General features: G+C 45.1%; 1 protein-coding gene across 1 annotated transcript in view; it reads left to right on the forward strand.

Moving 5' to 3' along the window:
- CERS5 (ceramide synthase 5) overlaps positions 1–24819 on the forward strand; it is a 52991-nt gene that overhangs the window by 27294 nt on the left and 878 nt on the right. Inside the window, exons 3-9 of the mRNA XM_066584011.1 lie at positions 520–650; positions 2968–3025; positions 5847–5897; positions 7884–7976; positions 11582–11710; positions 12064–12170; positions 13925–14081. Coding sequence (XP_066440108.1) covers positions 520–650; positions 2968–3025; positions 5847–5897; positions 7884–7976; positions 11582–11710; positions 12064–12170; positions 13925–14081 — 726 coding nt within the window. The remainder of the gene's footprint in view (positions 1–519; positions 651–2967; positions 3026–5846; positions 5898–7883; positions 7977–11581; positions 11711–12063; positions 12171–13924; positions 14082–24819) is intronic.

Consider the following 24819-nt stretch of genomic DNA (forward strand, 5'->3'; position numbering starts at 1 on the left):
TGACCAATCTCACTTGCCCTGTCAGGTCCAGCCAAAGTAAAAAATAGCTTTTTCTCACCCATTCACAGGGCTGGGTGCGGTGCATAGACTCCGCGGCCTGGAATTATTTGGGATGGGAGAAATGCTCAGCATGGTTTCTATTTAAATAGAGCTAGCCGCTGCTAAACTCCCCCCACCCTTTTCTGACAGCTCTCATAGGCTCCCTGTGTTTGCCAGTCAAGTCAAAGATAGGGACGTCTGATTTGGCAGCGTATGTGCTTATTTGTTTATTTATCTTTTTGCCTGGCGACGCGCGCCCCCACCTTCCTCTGGGCTAAACATCACCCTTCTGAACGAATGCTTTGAAATCCAATGCTTCAGATGGTCACAATTTTTTGGGGGGGCCAACATTATATTGTGGCTAAATGGCTGCGATAAAACGCTCATGTAAATAAGGCCTTAGCTGCATCACTGCAGAATAGAACCCTCAAGATGTACTGGCTGTATGCATTATATAACGCGTTCTTGTATATTCCACAGTGTCCTGATGGCAAGCACCTGGAGGGACTATCTAAACAGCTGGACTGGGATGCACGCAAAATTCAGAGGTGGTTCAGGCAGAGGCGGAATCAGGATAAACCAAGCTTAGTGACAAAATTTTCTGAGAGCATGTAAGTAAAAGTATATACATTAACCGTGCGTGGCGTCCTCGCTGGTGTCACGTAACACCGGGGAAGACTTTCCTGCTTACTAGGGATAAGCGAGTATACTCGCTAAAGCACTACTCACTCGAGTTATGTGCCTTAGCCAAGTATCTCCCCGCTCGTCCCTAAAGATTCGGGGGCCGGCGCAGGGAGCTGCAGGAGAGAGCGGGGAGGAACGGAGGAGAGATCTCTCTGCCTCTCTCCCGCCCGCTCTCCCCTGCTCCCCGCCGCAACTCACCTGTCAGCTGCGGCGGCCCCCGAATCTTTAGGGACGAGCAGGGAGATACTCGGTTAAGGCACATTACTCGAGTGAGTAGTGCTTTAGCGAGTATACTCGCTCATCCCTACCGCTTACTAATCACTGACTCCAAACTGGTATTAGTCAATGTTACTGTGAGCCGCAAGAGAATCCTGTGAAGGTGTCCTCCTAAGGCCATGTTCACATGAAAAATCCGTGGATTTACAGGAGCATCAAAGTGGATGGTGGTTTTTAAATCTTGTCCACATGCTGTGGAGGAAAAGGTCACAAACCCCGTACTAAAAACGGACATGCGTTGCGGTATTTAAATCCTCAGCTTATCTGTTTTATCGCTACGGATTCTGTCTCTTCTCAATGAGGGGTGAATTCTGCAACAAAATCTTAATCGAAAGCTCTACAAAATGGTCCGAGTTTTGATGCGGACGTTTAGCTGTGGACATTCTGCAGCAAATCTGCCCCATGTGAACGTGCCCAAGGGTAGATTTACATGGTTTAGCCGTGCCATGGTCTTCGCCCCTGGAGTACAGATGCATTTTTGTGCTTGTATGACAAACCATGCCAGGCGGTCCTTAACCGAATTTAGAACACATGAAATGGATGAAGAAAAAATGCCAAATTTTATTTTTTGGTTGAAAGTGGCTTGAGAAAACTAAACCAGCTAAAGAAAGTTTCCGGCCTGATGATCCCTGTCGTCATACTTGCTCTGATATTTTCTCGGTTGCTGCGGTGTTCGGGGACGTCTGCATTGTGAGAACTGCTAGGTGTGGTGTACGGTTTATCAGATTAAGGTGGGGCCGTGATCAAGGAAGGTTTCCTTCTTCAGGACTAATGGCTTCATTTAGTCATTAACTAATTGGCAGGATACTTGGTGCTTCTGAGGTTAAGTTCATGCAGGTTTCATACTTGGGAAGAGTGCCAATACACGGCAGCAGGTTTTGTATGCGTTAAACGTATTCCTAAGCGCACATGCGGTTTCATCAATGTTAGTAATGCGGAGTGATGTAAAATGCAGCACATGTGTGTAAAGAGCGCTGCCGCTGTGTAGACAAATGCAAAATCATAATTGCAGCCTTAGCCCAGCTTCATATGTTTTTACAATCCTATTTGCGTGACGGGCGGTGCATATTTTACTGTATCTTGTGCTTTCAGCTTGCCTCAATTGATTTCAATGGGCAATTAAGTTAGTTTAACAAAGGATTTTCCTGCTATGTATTTTTTTTTGGGGCGAGCAAAATACGGTCATGCGGATGAACGCATAATCAATGGGTTCTATTCGCTCCATATCAGTCATCGTATGCAGTGTAAATAAGCCCTGAGTGGTTTTAGACTGGCAGATACCTGTCCTTAATTGGTGATATAGGGAGTTGATTGGCGTTTTTTTTTGTTTTTTTTTTAATAGGTCTTGGTATGACTGTTTTAAGTTGGAGATCATTTCACACATACATACAATGCATAAAATCAATAAGATTAGTAGACGTAGCGTTTTGGGTGGCTGGTTGGTTCCTTATGTCCAGTGTACTCTCCCAATAGGATAAACCATGGAGCCTAAGGGTGGAATCCACCTGCGGCCAAGAACCCTGCTTGCCCAACCGGGTCTTTTTTTTTTTTTTCTTTTTTCTTTTTTTTCTGTTTTGCGACTGCGCGGAAGCACATGTGCAGTACGGTGCTTTTTTCCCCCCCTCCCGTCAAACTCTTGCTTATTCGCGGCCTGTCCGCAATGCCAATTGTAGACGGGCCACTGATCGGACGGCTTCCATTCACTTCCATGGAAGCCGTCCATGCGGGAATTGCACTGAAATGGAACATGCTGCGATTTTGATTCATGCACCCAAAGGTTCACAATTCAAATCTGCATCCTTTAATTAAGTTGCGAATGCCCATGTTTGCCTTATGGGCGAGTTGAATTGTGGCTCTTCCGTGTGGGTGCCCTGTGCGGATTCCGCAAATCCAGTCCGCCTGTGGACATGAGCCCTAACAGTTTTTTGCTTATGTGCTTTTGACCAATGGCCTTCTCTTTCTTTCTAGGTGGAGGTTTCTATTTTACTTGTATATCTTTTCCTATGGCGTCTGGTTTCTCTGGACGGTAAGTAGTCCTCATGCGTATTGATCATTCCCCAGCCCTGAGAACAGGGATTATACAATACAGGCGGAACATACTTTCTAAATGTGTCGTCTGACTCGAGGTTTGTGTTATGCACGCCGTTCTCAGAAATAAAGACCGTGTTTTGACAGTGAATGGAAGTTGGCAACTTTTTTACTTTTTGTGTGATAGAATAAGCTAAACAGTGTGTAATCCTTTGCTTGGCAGAATAGCCCTTCCAACTGCAGGCTACACACCGCATTGTTTTCTGTGCACTCGCCAAGTTCAAAGTGCAGATGCTTCCTGTCTGCTAATTAAACATTAGCGGTATGTTCAGCCTTATGCTGTATGTACACTGCCAATTGTTAACCCTTCACATCCACAAGTGGATACGCATGTGCAACCCTTTACTTGTGGGTTAAGTAAGAGAAGTCTGTGGTTTATAGTCACCTCCCAGCAGCACCATAAACTAAGTTAGATGTACTTTTTTACATGTATTTTTTTAATATATTTTTATGCTTAATTTAAAAGTAGATTATCTGGCTCTCTGCCACCTTCCCTAACAGCATCCTAACTTAGTTTATGATGCTGCTGAATGGTGACCAGTTCCCTATATACGTGTAGAATAGTCGTTCACACGTTTAGTTGTTCAGTCGTTCACATTCCCTATACAGGTGATTGTGAACGACTAAATGATCTATTAACGCACTGTGTGCCAACAATTATTTTTAAGCTTCAATTCTGCCTTTGCTGTGAAGCGGCACACGACCCCCACTGCTGGTGTGATGGTCTGAGGGACCATCACATACAACAGTCGGTCCCCCTAGTAGTGGTACGAGGGACAATGACGGCTTGGCGATATGTTCAGGACATCCGGCAGCCACATGTATTTCTCTCATGGCGGCTTCCAGGAGGAGGATGATCGGTCGCACACACAAAGGAATAGTTCAATAGTACTCTCCATGGAAAGCCCCTTTAACTGTATCAACGTTACAATTCTGACAACTTCTAGGGGATGGATGTTTTTTTTTTTTTTTTTAGAGTGTTCGTCAGTTCTCATAGAGGGGATCTCCTCCATGTGAACCTGTTTGCAAGTTATTCCAGTATGAACTGCTGTACTCTGGCGTTCACTAACATAGATAAGCTCTATGAATTTTGACTGAGGCCCCTTATCTCCCTCCTTCACTTTTTTGCTTGTGTTTTCTTCTGAACTTTTTTTTTTCTGTTATCTTTCTCCTTGCTTTGCAGATGGTTCCTTATTTGGCGGACATGCTAGCATATAAAGACGAAATTTTCTTACCTTTATTGCTAATAAGAATAATCGAGCGCCAACTTATTCCGCAGCGATATATACCAAGTGTACCGTGTGCTATGTAGACCCACTGTGTTACACTATTCATGGGGAGTAGCCCTTTATACTATATGCCTAGCCACTTCTGTTGGATTGTGTATTGGATTAGAATGTCTTCACATTGGCTGGGTGAAATTCCCCGTGGATAGGATTAATTACATGAGCGACGGTGACTTAACATCAGATAACTTTTGATCAGCCTGCAGCTATTCTCTAAGGGGAGCCGAAACGAAACCACAAGCAACTAGTCAGCAATTTGTTGCTCGTCACCCTGCTTGGCGGCCATGTTTACATGGAATAGCTGTCGTTTGTGTTAATTTATTCGAACAGTGCTATGTAAAGCTGTGAGCACTTTCAAGACTGTTGCACATAAAGTAAAGATTTTTAGTTTGGTGATCGCATATACTTTGGCTTGCAGACTAAAAATTCAATAGCCAAAGGTGTCCAAGAGCTCTTTCGTCTGCATCCCTGAGCGACGTGGTTAAAGGGGGCTGTTTTGGTTTAGAAAACTCACTTTTACACCTTTCCAATCCACTGTCTGTCCTCTGAAGACATTATGATTTAAGGCTGTACAGCTCTGATGTTGGAAGACGTCTGCCGGGGTTCTCTTCCTGTATATTGCCAGCCTCTCTGCTGTCAGAGCCTATCCAATGTATCACCTCATGCAGTACTGGCTTTAGCCAGCATATAGCGCTGTTGTATAATGGCAGAAAAAGAGTAAGCCCCCTAGGTAAACCAGGATGCAAATTAGATTGGAAAGGGTTAAATATCTTTTTATATTTGTAAGGGCTCCTTCACACTGGCGAGCGTGATATCTGCCCGTGAATCCCTGCCCAATACCGCACTTCCCAACATGTGAAAGCCCCACGGATGCGAGGCGGTTTCATGTGAAAACAGCCTCTCATCACTGCGGGGATGAAGGGAATCCATGCCACGGCAGCGGATCGCAGAGTTCTGCAGTCGGTGCTGCCGCCGGCCCCATTGAATACAATGGGAGATCTCGCAGCTAGATAGAACATGCTGAGATATGCTTCCCACATAGCATCGCGTTGCCATGTAGGGAAACATTGCTGATGTGAATGAACCCATTCAAAAGAATAGGGTTTATATTTGTGCGTCTCGCAACGCACAAATCTCGCACCAGTGTGATGGCAGCCTAAATGGAGGTCGTCCTGTTCTGCGCTCTCATCTATTTGCTAGAGCTGAAAGCTGCAACAATTCTTCTTTCCTCTTCTGGTTAATCAGACCTTCCCCTTTTGCTTCTATGAATGCATATTCATGTCCCACATGCTAGAAGGCCAAGTAGTGTCTCATTTGCTGACTCATCGGAATGAGCTTTTTAGATGAAATTTCTTTTCTTAGGAACTTGTTGCTGTCAGGTTCCTTTATGTATACAAGCAGAACGGTCTTACAATAATTCTTGAATTTATTATGTTTTTGTCTGTGATTAACTTTTTTTTTTTTTCTCTGCAGACACCTTGGTTCTGGGATACCCGACAGTGCTGGTACAACTACCCCTATCAGGTAGAGATGCCGCTTCTTCATCTGACGGTCAAGTCTTAACAGACAAACCTGTTCTTGGCGCTCTGGCAATTGCTTTAGGCCGCCTGCACACGGGGGTTTGCATTGTGGAATCCAGAGCAGGTGTCCGCCTTTGGATTCCGCAGCAAATATCGCCCATAGCATGCTATGGAAAAGCCTTTTCCCCCCCCTACCCACGAGTGGAAATGGTGGATTCTCTTGCGAATGGCTTCCATTGAAGACCTTTCCACAATGCCTGCAGAAGGGCCGCAGGATATCCACGTGACATATCCTAGCGACGGCATGACATGATCTGTATTGCGCATTTGCGCCAGCGCATCCGCAGTACAGATAAGACTGCGGACAGGTATGCGGAAGTAACCGGGCACAGGTGACCCATCTGTGTGCAGGTAGTCCTAGTGTTACTTTACTTGCAGTGACTCATTCTTTCTGTTTTCTCAGACTTCAGGTAGCACAGTTTATTACTGTCGACCATTATAAGGCTACAGCATATCGGTGTGTGTGTGTTGCACTAGTCTACCTGTTGCACCCAGTAGACGCGTATAGGGCTGCACATATAAATGCACCATTCCACATGAATGGCAGATTCCGTTTCTCATTCGTGAAATGGACCGAACAGAACGTGCCACTAGTCGTCCCCCCTCCCCACCGGTACACGTATGTGGGATGGGTGGGGGTGGGGGTGGGGAGGAGCTCCATGAAAGCCCATGAGACTATAGGTGGACTTTGCTGTCCATGTAATTTGATGAATATTCTTATGTACACCCACCCTTTAGGGTAGCCTGAAAGGAAGCAAAACAAGGCCTGTCAACAGTGTGTGGGCTGCAAGATATACACACCATGACATTGTATATATATTTTTTCCCTCCTTGAGCGTGTAACTGACACAATTTGTGTGAGTGACACAATGGCTGCCTATGAGGTACTAGTGCAGCGTATTTTGCACGCTTTTACCGTACGCTCAGATGAGACGGCCCCTTATTCACACAAAAATGTTGAAATGTTTGTAGGATGTTTTGTTTAAAAGAGGGGGGAAAAAAAAGCTTTAGCCACTATTGTACCCAGTATAGATAGAAGTAATTGAGAAAAGTGGTGAGCTGTTTAAGCTTTAGTATTCTAGGCCGGTTTCACATCTGCTTCGAAACGTCTAGCCGGAGGTTCTGTCACAGATCTGACTAAAAATGCTGGAAGAAAAAGCATTGCTTGCAGCACTTCATCTTTTGTTCACAGGCCGGACGAAAAGCAGGGGCCCCTATTATAGTCAATGCGGGTCTGCCGAGTGCCGTTCGGCCGCAGTGATTCCCCATTCCTGCTACCTAAAGAAAGCGGCCTTGCCTTACTACACAGTGGACGAGCTAGATTGGCATTGTCTACACTGGATAGAACAGTCTGCCTCTTGGCTGTGTGCAGGACTATAGTACCGGTTATCGCCCTCTGAATGTCCCTATTCATTGATTACTTGTAGATCTTGATAATGGTGAAGAATTGAAACAGAGTATATTAACAATAGCAAAAATGTGAATTGTAAAGTTTTAGGCTTCAAGGAAACTCTTAAGAACAAAAACAACCTGAGTGCAAGTCATTAGACAGTTTTTCCCTTCTGGCTTTGACTCAAAAAACTGCATGGGGGGGAAAAAACATTGCTGTTCTTCCCCAAAAATGCTATGTATGAGACCACCTAGGGCTGTGCTCACACTGCTCGAGTACTGTTGACTGCCGAACAATTTCCTGCAATTTAAAGAGATGGATAGATGGATAGATGGAAACATTTTTACTCAAGGAGATCCGTTCAGATTCTGTACATGGGCCTGTCATAGCTTTTGCAGGTCCAGTAATACGTTATATGTTCAGGTAGTGTGGCTATCATGGCATCTTGCTATGGGATGTATGTAATATGTATTTGTATATATCTTTGGATTATTGCAGTCAGCAGGTTTGATATAACTTTTTTTTTTCCTCTCCCAACAGCCACTTACGCTGGGTATTTACTACTATTATATTCAAGAGCTGGCATTTTACTGGTCCCTAGTGTTCTCCCAATTTACAGATATCAAGCGCAAGGTAAGACTTCTCACTTTAAAGAGAATCTGTCACCATGTTTTTGCAGTTCTCATTGAGAGCAGCCCAAGGTAGCGACTGTCACCCGAACTACAGTGATAAGTCTGCTGTATTGATCTGTGTAATAGTTTTGGCTGCTACTAATAAAATGCACTTTACTGCCAGACACAGAAGTAGTCCTGCATATTCATGAGCTGCAGTCTAGCCACATCGCACACCCTCCAGCAACTGATTGGCAGCTCTCTATGCACAGTAAAGGCCCATTTACATAGAGCAATGATCGCTCAAAAATTGCTAAAAAGCGATCGTTTGAGTGATAATTGTGTCTAAACGCGCGGCCGTCTTGAACCGCTGGCTGATCGTTAAATTTAGGCTAGCCTACAAATCGTCGTGTGGTCTTATCAGGACTGCAGGCTGAGTTCTCGGCGGGTAGTGCTGATGGCATTGTTTCTCATCGGAGAACAAAGGAACTGAAAGCAGATAAGAGCCCTCGGGCTATTAACTGCTTTCAGCTAAGGCTTCATTTGCACGCTAATAAGCTATTAAGTAGCTGAATAGCTACTTATTAGTTTATGCAAAATGCTCGCTCAAAGCTGTCACTCAAACTGTCATTTGAGCGATCATTGCTCCTTGTAAATGGGCCTTTATAACCAGAGAGCTGTCAATGGCTGGAGGGCCGGGTCGGCGCGACTAGCTGCAGCTTATGAATATCCAGGACTACTTAAAAATAGTCCCCCTGCGCATGTGCAGCTATTAATAAAATGTAAGTTTCTAATCTATTGCACAGATCCACACAGCAGATATCTCTGTGACTGTCACTGGTATGCTGCCCATCAGGCCATATAAAACGCCCTTAACAAACCAGCAATTTAAAGGGGTTGTCCCGCGCCGAAACGGGTTTTTTTTTCTTTTCAACCCCCCCCCCCCCCCTTCCCCCCGCTCGGCGCGAGACAACCCCGATGCAGGGGTTAAAAAAGAACACCGGAGAGCGCTTACCTGAATCCCCGCGCTCCGGTGACTACTTACTTACCCGGTGAAGATGGCTGCCGGCATCTTCTCCCTCGGTGGACCGCAGGGCTTCTGTGCGGTCCATTGCCGATTCCAGCCTCCTGATTGGCTGGAATCGGCACGTGACAGGGCGGAGCTACACGGAGCCCTATTGAGAAAAGCAGAAGACCCAGACTGCGCAAGCGCGTCTAATTTGGCCATTAGCCGGCGAAAATTAGACGGCAACCATGGAGACGAGGACGCCAGCAACGGAACAGGTAAGTGAATAACTTTTGATAACTTCTGTATGGCTCATAATTAATGCACAATGTACATTACAAAGTGCATTAATATGGCCATACAGAAGTGTATAGACCCACTTGCTGCCGCGGGACAACCCCTTTAAGGCCTCATGCCCATGTCCGGGTCGGATTCCGACTGCAAAATCTCACAACGGAATCAGACCCTATGCCTCGGCATTGACCCCCACGTACCTGTCTTGTTGTCTTTCTGCTCTGCGGATGTTCCACTCGTGGGCATGGAAAAGCGTTTTCCTTGCATGTCCTATGGGGAGTATTTGCGGTGGGATCCAGAGGCGAACGGCCATGGTCATTGGGACTTAAGCTGTCTGTTTAGTCAGGTGAAGCTGTAATACCTGCAGGATCAAGTCCTGGTTTCTTGACTTATGTTGATACAAAAAACACTGATGATCATGGCAGGTCTAGTATTCCTGTAACATGGTTTATTATAATGCATGGGAACGTCTTCAGTATGTACTTTTTTTCATAGTGGAGAAACTTGCCTGGTGACCCTTCAGGGCAAAGTTTATTTAGTACACTTAGAGCATATCTTATCTACGTGTGGATCTTATCAGTGTATGAGCAATATAACATGGATGCAGCATTTCTGGAGGATGAGTACCTGCCCTCTGCTAGCAGTATGTAGTCCATATCCTGCCTCACTCCAGAGCTGGACAGTTTACAGCGGTCTTGTGACTACATTCCCCAGACTCCCCAGTGGTAATTGAAGCTAATGGGACCCGACCACATTCTTTCTTCATTTCTTGCCCTCGTGTCTCAATAATGCGAGTCAGCCAGTTTCTCATTATGAAGAATAATCCTCATGGCCTGATCTCCACGTTAACGTTTTACACTAAGTCAATAAAGCCAAGCGAGTTTGTGGGGTTGATTGTGACTTTTTGTTGATACGGAAGAGAATGTGTTAAGTTTCCCCATCCCTTGTGCTGTTGGGGTCATCAAAATTGGCACCACACAACCGGATTTTCTTAATTTGCAGTAGTTCAGGAATTTGGCCAGCTGCAGGTTTAATTTAGACACCGATGTATTATGAAAAATATTATGAATATTTCATATAGGGGAAGTCCACTTCTTTCCATATACCTTATTTAGGCTGCCTTCAGTGTCAGATTTCATGCGAGTCCTGTCCTATTCCGTGATGGACAGAACTCGCACAGGGAAAAGTACCTATTCATCTGAATGGGCTAAGTCACACGATAACTCCGGGGAATGGGATAAAATCTGATACCATGGTGTCTAAAACTGCTAGGATCAAAGGGGTTAAAAGTGTCTGACAGAGGAAAGGGGGCTTTAGCCATCCCACTGGTGTGACACGATCGCACCCTTGTCTGTCTTGGGATGGGGTGACACAACTTTTATTCTTCTCGCAGTAAAATGTTCGTATTCAGCAAAAGCATGAAAACTCGGACAAATAAAACCTATTCATTAGGTATTGTTATAATAATACAACCCATAGAATAAAGGTAACCCATCTATACCGTAAGTTTAAAAAAAGTGCAGTTGCAGAAGCCCCAAAATATGACGTGTGCTCAAGGGGTTAAAGATAAGCAAATAAATAGTTCCCTGCTATAATTTTGCGATTGGGGTTATTCACTTCACAATTGGGAGCGACCTCATTAATAACCCCTTCCTTCCCCACGTAATCATCTATAGGCTGGATTCACACAGGGCGGATTTGTCGCAGCAGATTCGCTCGCGGCAAAACCGCCCGCGGCCGCTAATCTCGGGATTAGCCAGCCATGTGGACGAGGTTTCTCAGAAACCTCGTCCACACGGGACGGCTAATCCGCTGCGGTAAATCCGGTTGAAACCGCGGCTGCAGCCGCGGTTTCAAAAGAAGCAGCATGTCTGTTTACTTTAGTTTTTTTTGTTTATTTATGTTACAGCTGCGCTCTCCTCTGAGATAGCCGGCCGCAACGGAAAAGCATGCGGCTGGACCGCTTCAAAGCCGCCGCGGCTTAAACCGCGGCGGTTCTCCCGGCGGAAATCTCGCGGTTTTTGCTGCGGCCAAACCGCGAGATTTCCGACGAAAATACGCCCCGTGTGAACCCAGCCTTAGTGTTCAGCGTTGAAGAATCGGAATGGTGACATTGTAACAGTTACAGTTGACCCTCGTTTGTAAACATTAGTTGCTTCTGATGGTGAAGCCGCTTGAGAAATCTCAGATTCTTTGAGCCGAGGTCTCTTTGCTACAACACGAACATCTGCCGTATCCACCATGGAGGGATATATGCACAGAATATTCGATACAGTGCATTTGACTTGGTTTTGCACGTCTAATATACTTTATTTCTCAATTGACAGGACTTCTTAATAATGTTTGTTCATCATTTGGCCACAGTTGGTCTCATATCGTTTTCCTATGTCAATAACATGGTCCGTGTCGGGACTCTGGTGTTGTGCCTGCATGATGCTTCCGACTTCTTGCTGGAGGTAGGTCTATATAAACTTGTTTGCATAGTGAAACCATATGCAAAATGTTTAATGCTTTGTGTGCCTCCTAATGGACTAATATTTGTCATTTTATGTGCATTATTGTATGTTGAAATACACCTGGAATACGTTCACTGACATACACTCATAGAGAAAATTAGAGAGAATCCATCACGTGCGCGCGCGCGTAAATACATATATATTTCAATGGAACTTTCTCAGCATTTATTCATCCTAGTAAATGCCATGGTGTGTATATATACTATAGTCCATGTGGTTTTCCCTGGATGTGAATACTATGTAGTGATGTATTTGTATTTCTATCATTAATATGTCGTCTTCTTCCCTAAAAGGCAGCAAAAATGACAAACTATGCAAAGTATCAGAGACTATGTGATGCCCTTTTCATGATATTTGGGCTGATGTTTGTAACCACACGACTTGTGATTTTTCCAACGTGGTAAGTATGTCTTTAAAGAGTTGCATAAATCCTATAGATTGCCTATTTTAAAGGGGTTGTCTGGGTCTAGTAAAGCAGTGTTCCCCCAACTCCAGTCCTCATGGACCCCAACAGGTCAGGTTTTCAGGATTTCCTCAGTGTTGCACAGGTGATGTAATTATTGTCGGTCCTCAGACATTGCCACAGGTGTTCTTACCATAGGATATCCTGAAAACATGACCTGTTGGTGGTCCCTGAGGACTGGAGTTGGGGACCCCTGAAGTAAAGTATTGCCTACCCCCCCCCCCCAAATTGAGTTTAATGATCTGCATCATGTCATCAGTATTTCATAGTTTGATTTGTATACGCTGTTATTGGTTTTACTTTCCACTGTGCAGATAATTTTTTTTTGTTTTTGTCCAATAGCAAATAATACCAATTTAATGCAAATAGAGACAAAAACAGGTCATGCTGCATTTTAAAATACGGACAGGAATAGATATTTACATTAGCTCACTTTATGGTGTGCCAAATATGGCATTATTAATAATGTTTGGCTGAAACCGATATAAAGGCCAGAACTCCCTCCGTGGATGGCATGGTCCTACCCAGTGCTGGCAATCACACGGCAGCAGTACCACCCTTTTTGTGATGCTCCACTGTAAACCTCATGGCTACATAGCAGAGGTCACTACTGCGCTTAGTTGCAAATAGCTGGACAATACGGTTTTAAAAAAAAACAAAAAACAACTTTTCAGGACTGGAGGTGTTAAAGCTGCACCTATAAAGGGAAAATTGACAATAAGAAGGTAAAGAGCTTTGCCAGACCCCAGGAGATTAAACGGGGGTTGCATCTCAGGAGGCCCTATCAAGCAAATTGTCTTGTATAATTGTTAGTCTTATGTGGGTGTTATAATAATTGATTTTCCCTCACTAAACCCCTGTGCTGCTTGATGCTACCATAAGGCCACACAGGTGGAAAAATTCTGCGGCGGGATTTCCCGTAGAATTTCCGCCCGTGGACGCTGCCATAGGATTGCATTAGAAAACGCAATCCTAGGCAGACGGTCGCAATTTGTCTGCGTGAAATCACACACGGAAAACAAATCACGGCATGTTCTATTTCTGTGCTGGTCTCGCAGAGGCCCGCACAGAAATGTCACTGCCGGGCCGCCGGCTCCGCTCTGCGCATACACCGGTGCCGGTTGGACGGCAGCCGGCACATCAGAGAGCCAGAGCAGGTGAGACCCGCACTGGTCCCTGCATGGGGCGCTGGTAGAGTCCCTGGCCATCTGCAGGTGGCCTAATTCAAGCTGAAACCTTCTCAATGCATGTAATAGTCACTTTTATTAATATAGCGCATGCCTATCACGCAGCACTTTAAATCACCTTATTGTTGGGTTTTGTCCCAATGGAAGTCGGTCTGTATTCACCTATCTTGTATGTTTTTGGAATGGGGGAGAAAACTGGAGTACCCAGAGAAAATCCATGCAAACATGGGGAAAACATACCAACAACATGCAGATGGTTTACATTGGTTCAATTTGAATCCAGAACCCTAGCACTGCAAGGCAGCAGTGCTAACTACTAAGCCACCATGTTTCTCTATAGCGTTGTCCCACTTTGGCAGAGGGGGTGATCAGAGCCAATGGAAGCATGACACTCCACCCAAACTCGTTCTCAGAAACCTCCAACTCCAGTTCTCCTGCACAAATGTTCTGGTCTGAAGTTTTGTTACCGTTATACTTATGTTGATAAATCGTGGTGTTTTTTAGGATCTTGAATACTACGCTGATTGAGAGCTGGGAGCTGATCGGTCCTTATCCCTCATGGTGGCTGTTTAATGGCCTCTTATTAATCCTACAAGTTCTGCACGTCATTTGGTCTTACCTCATAATTCGTATAGCGTACAAGTCTCTGACAAAGGGAAAGGTAGGTTGGAATGCGGAGATGTGGAGTGTCATAGAAATGCCTTCTTCCTCTCTTGTTGGCGATGCCTCCTATTTGAAAGTCTTTCTTCCTTTTCACTTTTTCTGGTTTTATACTGCCGCTCTGTCCTGAAAAGTTGACCTTGTTGGGAGTAGGGCTTCTGATGTCTTTGCACTCCCTGCCTCACTCTTTCTTTCCCTCGTTTTTCTCTGTGTCAGGTTGGAACTGGAAAATGTCACCCTTTGCCTGTAAGTTTTCTCTGTGCTGTTTCCACCTTCCTGCTTGCTTTCCCTTCACTTCCTGCATGCTCTTCATCTTCACCTACTTCTGTAGCCCAAATTCATGAGTGACCAGGCATCGAGTGGTGGTGGCTGTACTCTTCCTGATGAATCTGGGCTTCCAACGCCATACGTAGCATGGCTGGATTATCCACAATTATGCTGTGTAGCCTGCTGTGGCAGGATCATGTCCTTACATTACCTGCCGGAAGGGTTTAATCTCTGGGTCCGTGCATGGAAAGTGCGCCAGGCAGATAATCCACCCGTGTGACACTTCCCATAATACTTGCTCATCAAATCTCATACTTACAAACTAAACGGAAAGTCTTCATGTTCCAGTACAATACGTCTTTAAGACGGCTCATCAGGTGCACTTACATTGGTTGCAAGAAGTGGAGGAAGTAATTTTTGTACTCCCACCTTACAATTTTTTTTTTTTTTTTTTTTAACCTTTTTAGACTTCCAGGGCATTTTGGTTTAAGATTATACTCTTGATGATCGTAGGCTTCCCCAACCAAAATGGATTCCTTCACTGTTTTTATAGCTGCATTTCAAATACATGTAAATGGATTTATTGGGCAATGCTTGTAAGCGTGATCTAATTTGTACTGTCCAAAGTGTGAAGCGTGTGTGGCGGCTGCACTCACATTCATGACTGTCTTGTAATTCTTGTTGTTTGAGTTTTTTTTTGTACTCGTCCCGTACAGATAGGTCCATTGGCTGCACAAGGTAAACATAATGGATTACTAGACACCCCCTAGTGACCTAAATTTGTGTGTGATTATATAAATAAAGGCCCTTTTACACGCATGAGATCAGGCCATGTGAAGCTGCACCCAATCGGCCAAAGAACAAGCAAACACTCATTCGCTTGATCGTCCCTTTTGTTCAGCTGGAAACATTATCTTCAACCCAGATTCCAAAAAAAGTTGTGACACTGTAAAATGTAAATAAATGTTAATTAAAAAAATGCAATTATTTGGAGATCTCCTATAACCATGATAGAATATAGAACACACACATATCAGAAGTTGAAATTGAGACGTTTCCATTACATTTTAATGATCTTATTTAGAAAATTGATGGCAGTGAGGCATTTCAAAGGTTGGGAGGGTTAACAAAAGACTGGAAAAGTGATGCTAATGAAAAACAGCTAGAGGGTCAATTTTTCACTAAGTCACCTGACTGTGTATAAAAGGAGCATGTTAGAGAGGCAGAGTCTCTTAGGCCTAATGCCGACAGCCATGACTGACTCAGCTAGCGGAATACCACAGCAGAGTCTATCACGGCTCCCCCCCCCCTCCAAGACCCCATACACTCCTCCCAGATCCGCTACGCGAGTCCCGCTGACGCGCCTGCGTAGTACGCCGCGATGTCATATGACACGGTGGGCGGGGAAGTGTTTTTACGCTATACTTCCGCTATACTTCCGAAGTATAGCGTGATGGCCGGCTTCCATTGACTACAATGGAAGCCGGATGCGTGTATTCCCACGACAAATAGGACATGCCGCGGGTTATTTCACGCTGCGGAATTCCCTGGTGGAATTGCAAAGACTTTGAAGATCCCAGCATCTGCAGTACCTACTATCCATATGCAGGGAATCTGTAGAAATTCATGTGCTCCACGGACCAGGCTAACTGTCAATATTGGATGCTTGAGATCTACAGGCCCTCGGACGGCACTGCATTAAAAACCAGCATCATTCTGTAATGTAAGCCACTGCATGGACTCGGGAATACTTGCAGAAATCATTGTCTCTGAACACCGTTCACCATGCGAGTTAAAGCTGTATCATGCAGAGAAGCCATATAATAAAACACTCCAGAAACGCCAAAGCTCATTTTAAAACAGAAAATTTTCTTTTCGTCAGATGAATCAAAATTCGGGATTCTTTTGGGAAACCATATATCATGGATATATGTTCACTTGTGACGATATCAAGGTGGATACCATATAATCCACCTTATTATCGGCACAAGTGAACTTTTAGGCTTCATTCACACGGGTGTATTTGCGAACCATATTAATTTGCATAAAGGTGTTCTTGTGTTTCTCATGTGCATAAAAAAAATTTCCAGCAGGTCTTATTTTGATCTGCATCATGGACCGAAGTAGCCAATTCATCAGCGGGATTGTATAAATGGCATGTGATGCATGCGTAGTCACCTGCGTATTTATGCATGCAATCAATGGGGGCTTTTTTTTTTGCGCTCGTGTAAAAAGTAATGTATATGCACAGAAAAAACACAATATGCAGGTAATACGCAGAGTTCAGTCCGTGAAAATGCTGCCTATTTTATGAACCAAAACTGAATACATCCATGTAAATGAGTCTGTCACCACCTAATCTATAGTAACAATCTATGGGATTTTTGATCAACCGCATTTAGGAAATTTTCAGCCCTTCACACAATCGGAATAAAAGTGATCCATATCTCATGGGTTAGATATGGTGATGAAAACCTTTCCAGTTTGAGGGGATTGGGTCTCTTCCTGTCCCAGAAATGGTACCATGTCTGTCCATGGGCATCTTGTAGACAAGTGAATGTCTGTACTGCAATACCAGACACAGCCTGTGAACAAGTGTAGCACTGTTCTCTAATCCTGGATAATCCTTTCAATGCACTTCAGTAGTGTCAGGCATACTGAGTTATAAAAATACTGCAGTATTGCACATGAATAGACGCCATCACACAATGAACAAGCATGTTTGTGCCACTCATCACCAGCTGAACATTCAGAAGGGCTGATTATCAAGCTATCGAACGTGTGGGTCTGATAATGCTTTGAGAAGGGCCCTTAAGAGTTTAATCTCCAGAACTTGTGATCTATTCCAATTAAATACAACACAAGTGCCCTTTTACTTAGGGGGCATCGACCTTTACTGTCCAGCGTTCTCACTAGCACTTGTGTTAAAACTTGAAGGAAATGAAATTCCCCATTACTTTCCCACTACTTTGTTCTACTGCCATGTTATAGACTGAAAAGCTGCTTAGAATAGAATTTAAAACACTGGGGTAGATGGTTGTAGATTTATGACAAAAATGCATAAATAAGGCTTTGGTCTCACTTGTATTAACCCTTTGCAATCCACTGTCTGACGTCTAAAGACATTCTCACTGAAGGCTATACAGCTCCGATGTCGAAGACGTCCGGCAGGGTATTCTTACTGTAGATTACTGGCCGCTCAGTTGTCAGGGGCCTCTCCATCATGTCACATACCGCAGTACTGGCTCTAGCCAGCAGATGGTGCCATTGTATAATCGCAGACAGAGAAAGCAGTCTAGGAAACTCTGCAATCCGATTTTGGATTCAAATGGTTAAACAGAACCCGGGACAGATCTGCATATTGCCCCCATGTACGTGTTCTGAAACACTGCGACAGTTCAGAACAGACACTTTGACGTTTGCCCGTTTGATTTGGGAACGAAGCTCTGTAGTTGGAGGCAGGCTGCGCTGGGCTATCTTGGCCCGCAGCATGAAGAATGACTACTTGTGTGAGCTTGACATGGCGGGGCTTTAACTCAAGAGCTGCTTACCTTACAAAAAGCCAACGGGCATACTTCAAAATGTTCTAAAATGCTGCAGCGTTTCAGAACACTTACATGGGGGCGCTGTGCAGATCTGTCCCAGGCTCATGCTATCCAGAGGTGACGGTGGGGTGGGTGTCAAAGGACATGCATGTAATATGTGCTGTGAGACCAAATGTCCTTCAGCCAAGCACATGGAAATGTATTCCAATAAACGCACGGGCCTGCAGTGATGGTGCCAGCTGTCTGTGGGTGGCAGACAATGAAGCAGTTGGGGCCACTCCTGCCTGTCAGACGATCGCCTCCTACTGGTGGACTGTTGAGCGTGTCCCAAGCCTGGTCACTGTGTGTGTGCTCTCACACATCCACTGGTCACAATACTTCTTAACAGTCTGGTCAGAACGGCCCAGGTGGCGGCAATTTGTCAATATGACCAACCAGATCCTCACATTCTAATAATGTGCCCCTCTCGAGCTCAACAACACAATGGAGATTTCGTCCAGTTGACAGAGGTGTCTAGTGGTCAACAAGCTCTACAAGAGGTCCACTACACACAAGTAGCCTCTGAGAGCCGCCTTTTTTTTTTTTTTAATGGGCCATGGGCTGCAGGACTGTTATCACGCCACAATCATTTGCCTATCTGCCTGAGATGAAACTGCATGCCGAGTTTTGGAGCAAAATTTACATCATCTAGGTGCTTGAGGGAGAGAATTTTATTTTTACTGTTTATATATAAATATATGTGATAGAAATGTTATTGCTTGATATAAAGATTAGATTAAAGCCTACTAATCCTGTAAGGGCACCTTCACACTTGCAAGAAAAATGTGCGATGCGAGAGTGAGTGAAAACGCAGAATTATGAAACCAATTCCTTTCACTGGTTTCCTTCACATTTGCGATGTAACGAAAAACAAAAAAAATCACGGCATGTCCTATCTTTCTGCTTTTGAAATATTTTTTTTCTCCCATGTTTCCCTATGGAGCCTCCTTTTTATTGCATCGCAAAGCACGGACTTGCGTTTTTCATCAATGCAATTCGTTTTAACATTAGGAAGTCCTATCAACTTTCATGTGAAAAACAGCAGGCGAGAGTCGCAAGTGGCAGTGGTAATTTTGCAAGAAAAAACACTGCTGATGCTCAAAAATCACAGAAAAAAGGTTGCGCTTTTTTTTTTTTTTTTTTTTTTTTAACCTGCAGCGATATTGCGATCGCTAGTGTGCAGCAGACCGAACGGTACAAGCAGCATATTTCTTTGTATAATCTGGAGTGTTCTGATGATGCAGATGACAGGCTGGTATTTACATGGCAGTGTTTCTATTCTGCGAAATGCAGGCGGAGAAACAGATTGCAGTTGGCAGCTGGACTGATCATAGTGATTAGATTGACGAATGGAAGTGCCGCAGGCAATCGACGTAGCTCCACGTGTTTTACTGGGGTGAAATGCTCATCTAAGGCCTCATGTCCACTGGCAAAAGATGATTTTAAATCCGCAGCGGATCACCCACATGCGGATCCGCACCCCATAGGGATGCACTGACCACCCGCCGGTAGATAAATACCCGCGGATGGTCAATAAAAGTGAATTTAAATAAATATGGAGCATGAAAAAAATGGATATGCTCCATTTAGGTGCGGGTCTCCCGCAGGCTTCTATTGAAGCCTATGGAAGCCGTCCGGATCCGCGGGAGACCTAAAATCAGAATATACTCACCTGCTCCGGATCTTCCCTTCTTTGTGGCTTGATCTTCTCTCCATTGCGGCCGGATCTTTTTTTCTTCAGGCCAGTGCGTGCGCGTGGCACGCAGCCGGCGTGCAGTGTACATCCGCCGGGCCGAAGAAAGAAGATCCGGCCGCGATGGAGAGCAGATCAAGCCGCGAAGAAGGGAAGATCCGCAGCGTGCGGAGAGGTGAGTAATTGTTATTTTCAGCCATCATGTCCGTGGGGCAGGAGGGACCCGCTGCGGATTCTCCATGGAGAATCCGTAGCGGGCCTGATTTTCTCCGTGGACATGAGGCCTAACAGTACCCTTTTACAAGATGCAGGATTTTTCTGCTGATTGGTATTACTAATAAGCCGGTGCCAGAGCTGTCCGTTGTCTTCCTCCTCTATGAACATATACAATTCAGTGCAAGTGTAGCCAAACAGGTTTTGTTGGGGTAAGTTCAGAAATGCAGAATGTCAGCCAAAATTCCTCCGCCCTGCACAGTACAATAAAAGTGAATTGGGTCTTGGCAAACATTATCCCTTAGACCGCCTGCACACCAATGGATTTACATTGCGGAATCTGCGATTGGTGTCCACATCGTGGATCCGCAGCAAATACCATTCACAGCATGCTATGGAAATTCGCACTTTTTCTGCACACTCGTGGAAATCAATTAAAGTCAATGGAAGCCATCCACGATGGACATTGCAATTGTTTATCGCCTAATGACTGCGCAGGAAAAATAAACCATTTAACAAAAAAACCTGTACTGCGCATGTCTGATGGTGGCTCACTGCAGCCAATCACAGTACAGAAAGACTAAAGACAGGTACGTGGGGTTGCCGGCCGAGCACAGGGTCTTATTCCGCTGCAGGCTCCCGCGTGCGGAGTCTTACCTGTTTGTGTACAGGTATCCAAGGAGGCGGCAGCATCAACGGTGTAGAGATTATAAAAAAGGGGTTTTATTGCTCCATAAAATGGCGACGTTTCGACTTAATCTAAGTCTTTTTCAAGACTTAGATTAAGTCGAAACGTCGCCATTTTATGGAGCAATAAAACCCTTTTTTTTATAATCTCTACACCGTTGATGCTGCCGCCTCCTTGGATACCATTGCATTTATTTGGGGTTTGGTTCATGACCCCACAGGTGGCTTGGCATATACAGACTGGAACCTCTGCACTGAAGTGCATGTGTTAGGTGTGCTGCGGGACGTTCCTATTTCTACCTGTTTGTGTACAGACGGCCTTACTGTGGGGAAAAGGAAATTGTGCCGTGGATTTTCAAATCCTCCGCATAGTCTGTCGCTGAAAATTGCAAGGATCGAAATCTTGGATTTTGAGGATTCTTGCCATGTGCTCGTACCATTGCTGTTTAGCAGTTTACTTTAGAGTCTAATGAGCTACAGAGAAGAGAAACATTTGCTACAAAAGAACCGATGCGTAATAAATGGGCTGCACCAGCTTTTGCATGCCATGTGCCACTTGCTGTTATGTGACAATTTTTTTTTTGGCTGGCTTTGCCTGTGCCCTGTGTCTCAGACTGTACGGTGACCATCAGGGTGAATCTAAGACAAGTATATAAAAATATAGAATTATGGCAAACCACAGTGGCTCGTTGTGTTATTGCACTTGGGCCACTGGCTTAAAGGGGTGCATAGATCTGAAAAATCCTGTTCTGCACCCCAAGGTTGTTTGGAAAGCCATGCCACCCATGTGAACAGTGTCTTTGTGCTTTTCTGTGTGGAACTGGCTCTACTAGCCGGAGTGAAGAGCTGCTATGAGGAGTATAACCTTGCTGTGCTGACCCACTGAAAGCACCAGGGAAAACAAGGACTCGCCGACCTGCTGATTACTGCAGGTTCCTTCCACTAGATAAAAATATGCTTGTTTTGTTTGGTCAATGGGGATCCAATGACATTTAGTGTTTGTGCGACAATAGATTATTCATACAGAATAGGGCTTTGTGAACCTATAAGGAAAGCACCTACATAATGATCTAAAGGGGTTTGCAGGGAGAATACTATTGACCACCTCTTCTCAGTTAATCGGCTGGGGTCCATCGCTCGGGACCCCGAGCGATAAGCTGAGAAATTGGTTGGAAGATCGTCTTCTGCTGCTTCTGCTCAGACCTCTGTATGCGCGGTCCTGAGCGACTGACCACAGCCGATTCAACTATTATATACCTATCTCAAGGACAGATAATCAATAGTGGTATTCCTAGAAAATCTCATTTAAATGACCTTAAAGGGTATGTAGCTAACTTGCTGTGGATTTTAGTGCAGATTTGCAGCAGATTTCACCCCTTCAATCTAAATTTCAATTGATTGGGTGGAATGGGCTGCAGAGCCACACCAAAACTTGCAGCAAATCGGCCATTTGTGAGCACACTAAATGTTGCCTAATACAGATGGGAGTCTCTGCTGGGGATTTTCCTCTATTGGCCATGAACCAGAACTTTGTGTAAAGTAGTCTGACAGTAGACTGTTCAAATAAACACTAGAGCCCTGTTCAATTGCATACCGGTTGCTGTGGTTTAGTGGTAACTAATTCTATGTACATAATATTGGCATTGGAGCCCTAGAATTATAAATCACAGCCAGATTTTCCTTTGCACGGTGTGACATTTACAGGGCTATCACCATCTCACCCCTGACCCCGGCCTGACTCTTCAGCTGGTACCACCCGCCTTCAACCAGGCTGGTTTGGGTTTTCATGGAAACCGCTGAGAGAATTGTTCGATGCCACATCCATAACTCCTCTACAGCTGAAGGGGAGTTGTGGAAAAGGTGTAGCACAGAGATCCTTGTGGAAACATTCTACCTCGCCATGCTACCGTTTACCCAACTCCCATTCACTTGTTTTTATATTGCCTATAAACCACCCACTGGCTGTTTCTGTAAAACCTAGCTACCTTGGGCGGCCTGGATGTGGAGGTGGTAGTGGGCACTTGGGCGGCCTGGAGGTGGTAGTGGGAACTTGGGCGGCCTGGAGGTGGAGGTGGTAGTGGAGCACTCGGGTGGCCTGGATGCGGAGGTGGTAGTGGGGCACTTGGGCGGTCTGGAGATGGTAGTGGGGCACTCGGGCGGCCTGGAGGTGGAGGTGGTAGTGGGGCACTCGGGCGGCGTGGAGGTGGTGGGGCGTCCGGGCAGTTCTCGAGAGTTACTGATCCCACATCTATTAGACATTTCTGTACATTCTGTGGATATTGTGGATATATAATGTTCACCATGGCATCTTCAGACTCCCATCTGTCACATGCTCAGTCTGCTAAGGGAACAGGGCACGAATGGTGGACCCCATAATTCTGGTGTTTTCTGGCAATACCAGTAAAGCTGCATGGTGCGGAGCTGTGAGCACAGGGTCCCTGTACAGGATGTTGGGTCCTCATGGAGTCTGTTTCTGATAGTTCGGTCAGAGACATGTAAACTAGTAGCCCACTGGAGATCCTCTTGTAGGGTTCTGTTCAAGGAAAACAGGAGCACTTAATGGTCCTGATGCTGGGCCGATGGCCTTCTGTGTTCCTTGTTCTGGTGTCTGCTCCATGTGAGGAGCAGGGCTAGATGTGTGACCCGATTGGCTGCAGATACCACCGCATGCTACCAGATGGGACAAGGACACTAGCAAAACCCAAAACTAGAGAAGACTCGATAAGGAGAGGATTGTCTGTGGCCGCCACCTTCAAAAGCATTCCCCTTTCTTGGGGTTCCTTGCCATTTTTCTCTCAAATATACCTTGTCATTTGCACCAAAGCAGGTGAACCTGATTCACAATCACTTATACTTCCTTAGGTTAGGTGCACGCTAGCAGTGAATGCGAGTTACTAAAGCATGTGTTGCCTTTGCTTAAATCAGATACCACACAAGTGCATGTGCTCTCTGATTTACATAGAGGCAGCGTGTTGACCTGCATTAGCATGTCCGCTACCTGTCCCTAATACGAACAGGACACGTGTGTTTACACTGCCCTAAGTATGCTAGTGTGCCGGAAACCTTTGGCTGCTAATACATGAGTCATTAGCACTTATGTAATAGTGCTAATTACTAGTTGGCTTGTGCAGATGCTGCCTGGCAATTGCAAAACTGAAGCGCCAGCTAGCGTTTATGTAATGGCGGCCTAACTGGACATGCTGATATCCCTGAAGTTTAACCCATTAAGGACCAGGCACAGTAAATATACAGCTCCTGGGCTTAAAGCCCGCCCGCCGTATGTAAAATTACGGCGGTGCTTTAAGCCTCCTTCCTCTGCAATCAATCAGAAGCAGGAATGGGTTATTAGCTGTTAGTAGCAGCTGATAACCCAGAAAAGAAGACAGGAGGGGTTTTTAACCCTTCCTGCCTTCTGCTTCCCCTGAGTACACAGCGCTCAATGAGCACTGTGTACTGAAAGTGAAAGTAAGCTAACTTTCACATCGGGAGTCCAAGGGGTCATGTGACCGCCTGGGTTCCCTGCTACAGCAGAGCAGGAGGGTCACACTAGACCCTGGACAGATCTGCCAGTGACTAATGTCACTACAGGGGTTGCTTTTCCCTGTAACTGGGGCTCCTATGGATGCCCCAGCTACAGTGGGAAAGTGTCAAATAAAAAAAATAAAAAAATGAATGTCCCCCAAAGGTCTTTATATGACGTCATGAGGGACATAGATAGTAAAAAACATAATTACATACATCAGTAAAACAAAATAACAATAAAACTACAATACATACATAAGAAAGAAAATTAATCAACGCCGACAACAACAAAAACTGTCGCTGTGTGCGCCCTGTAAACCAAAACCATACATGCTATATATCAAACAAAACGAGCAACCCGTTCCCATACTTCATTTTTGCATAAATATCCAGGGCACTGAAGGCCCATTTACACAAGACGAGTGTCAGGCAAACCATGCCAAACACTAGTCCTCATGTATACTCGCTCCCATGCTGTTACAGAAGAGCGAGTATCGCTGGAGTGCGGCTGGAGGGGAGTTCTCTTCCCCTTTCCACCCTCTCCAGAGGCAGACCCACAGCCATCAGCCTATTGATGCATTGCCTGCAACATGGGGGGGGCTTGTCTCTTAGACCACTTGTAACGTTGGCTGTTGACCTTTTTGTTACGAACGGCTCCAAACTTAGATTTTTGTAGCATAAAAGACTTGTAGTAATTTCCACGGCCTCTACAAATCGTTCTCTGCCAACACTTCTAACCATTTCTATTAGGTGTTTCTTGTGTAAAGCCATTA

Source organism: Eleutherodactylus coqui, chromosome 1 (genome assembly GCF_035609145.1).
Source record: "Eleutherodactylus coqui strain aEleCoq1 chromosome 1, aEleCoq1.hap1, whole genome shotgun sequence".
Lineage (NCBI taxonomy): Eukaryota > Metazoa > Chordata > Amphibia > Anura > Eleutherodactylidae > Eleutherodactylus > Eleutherodactylus coqui.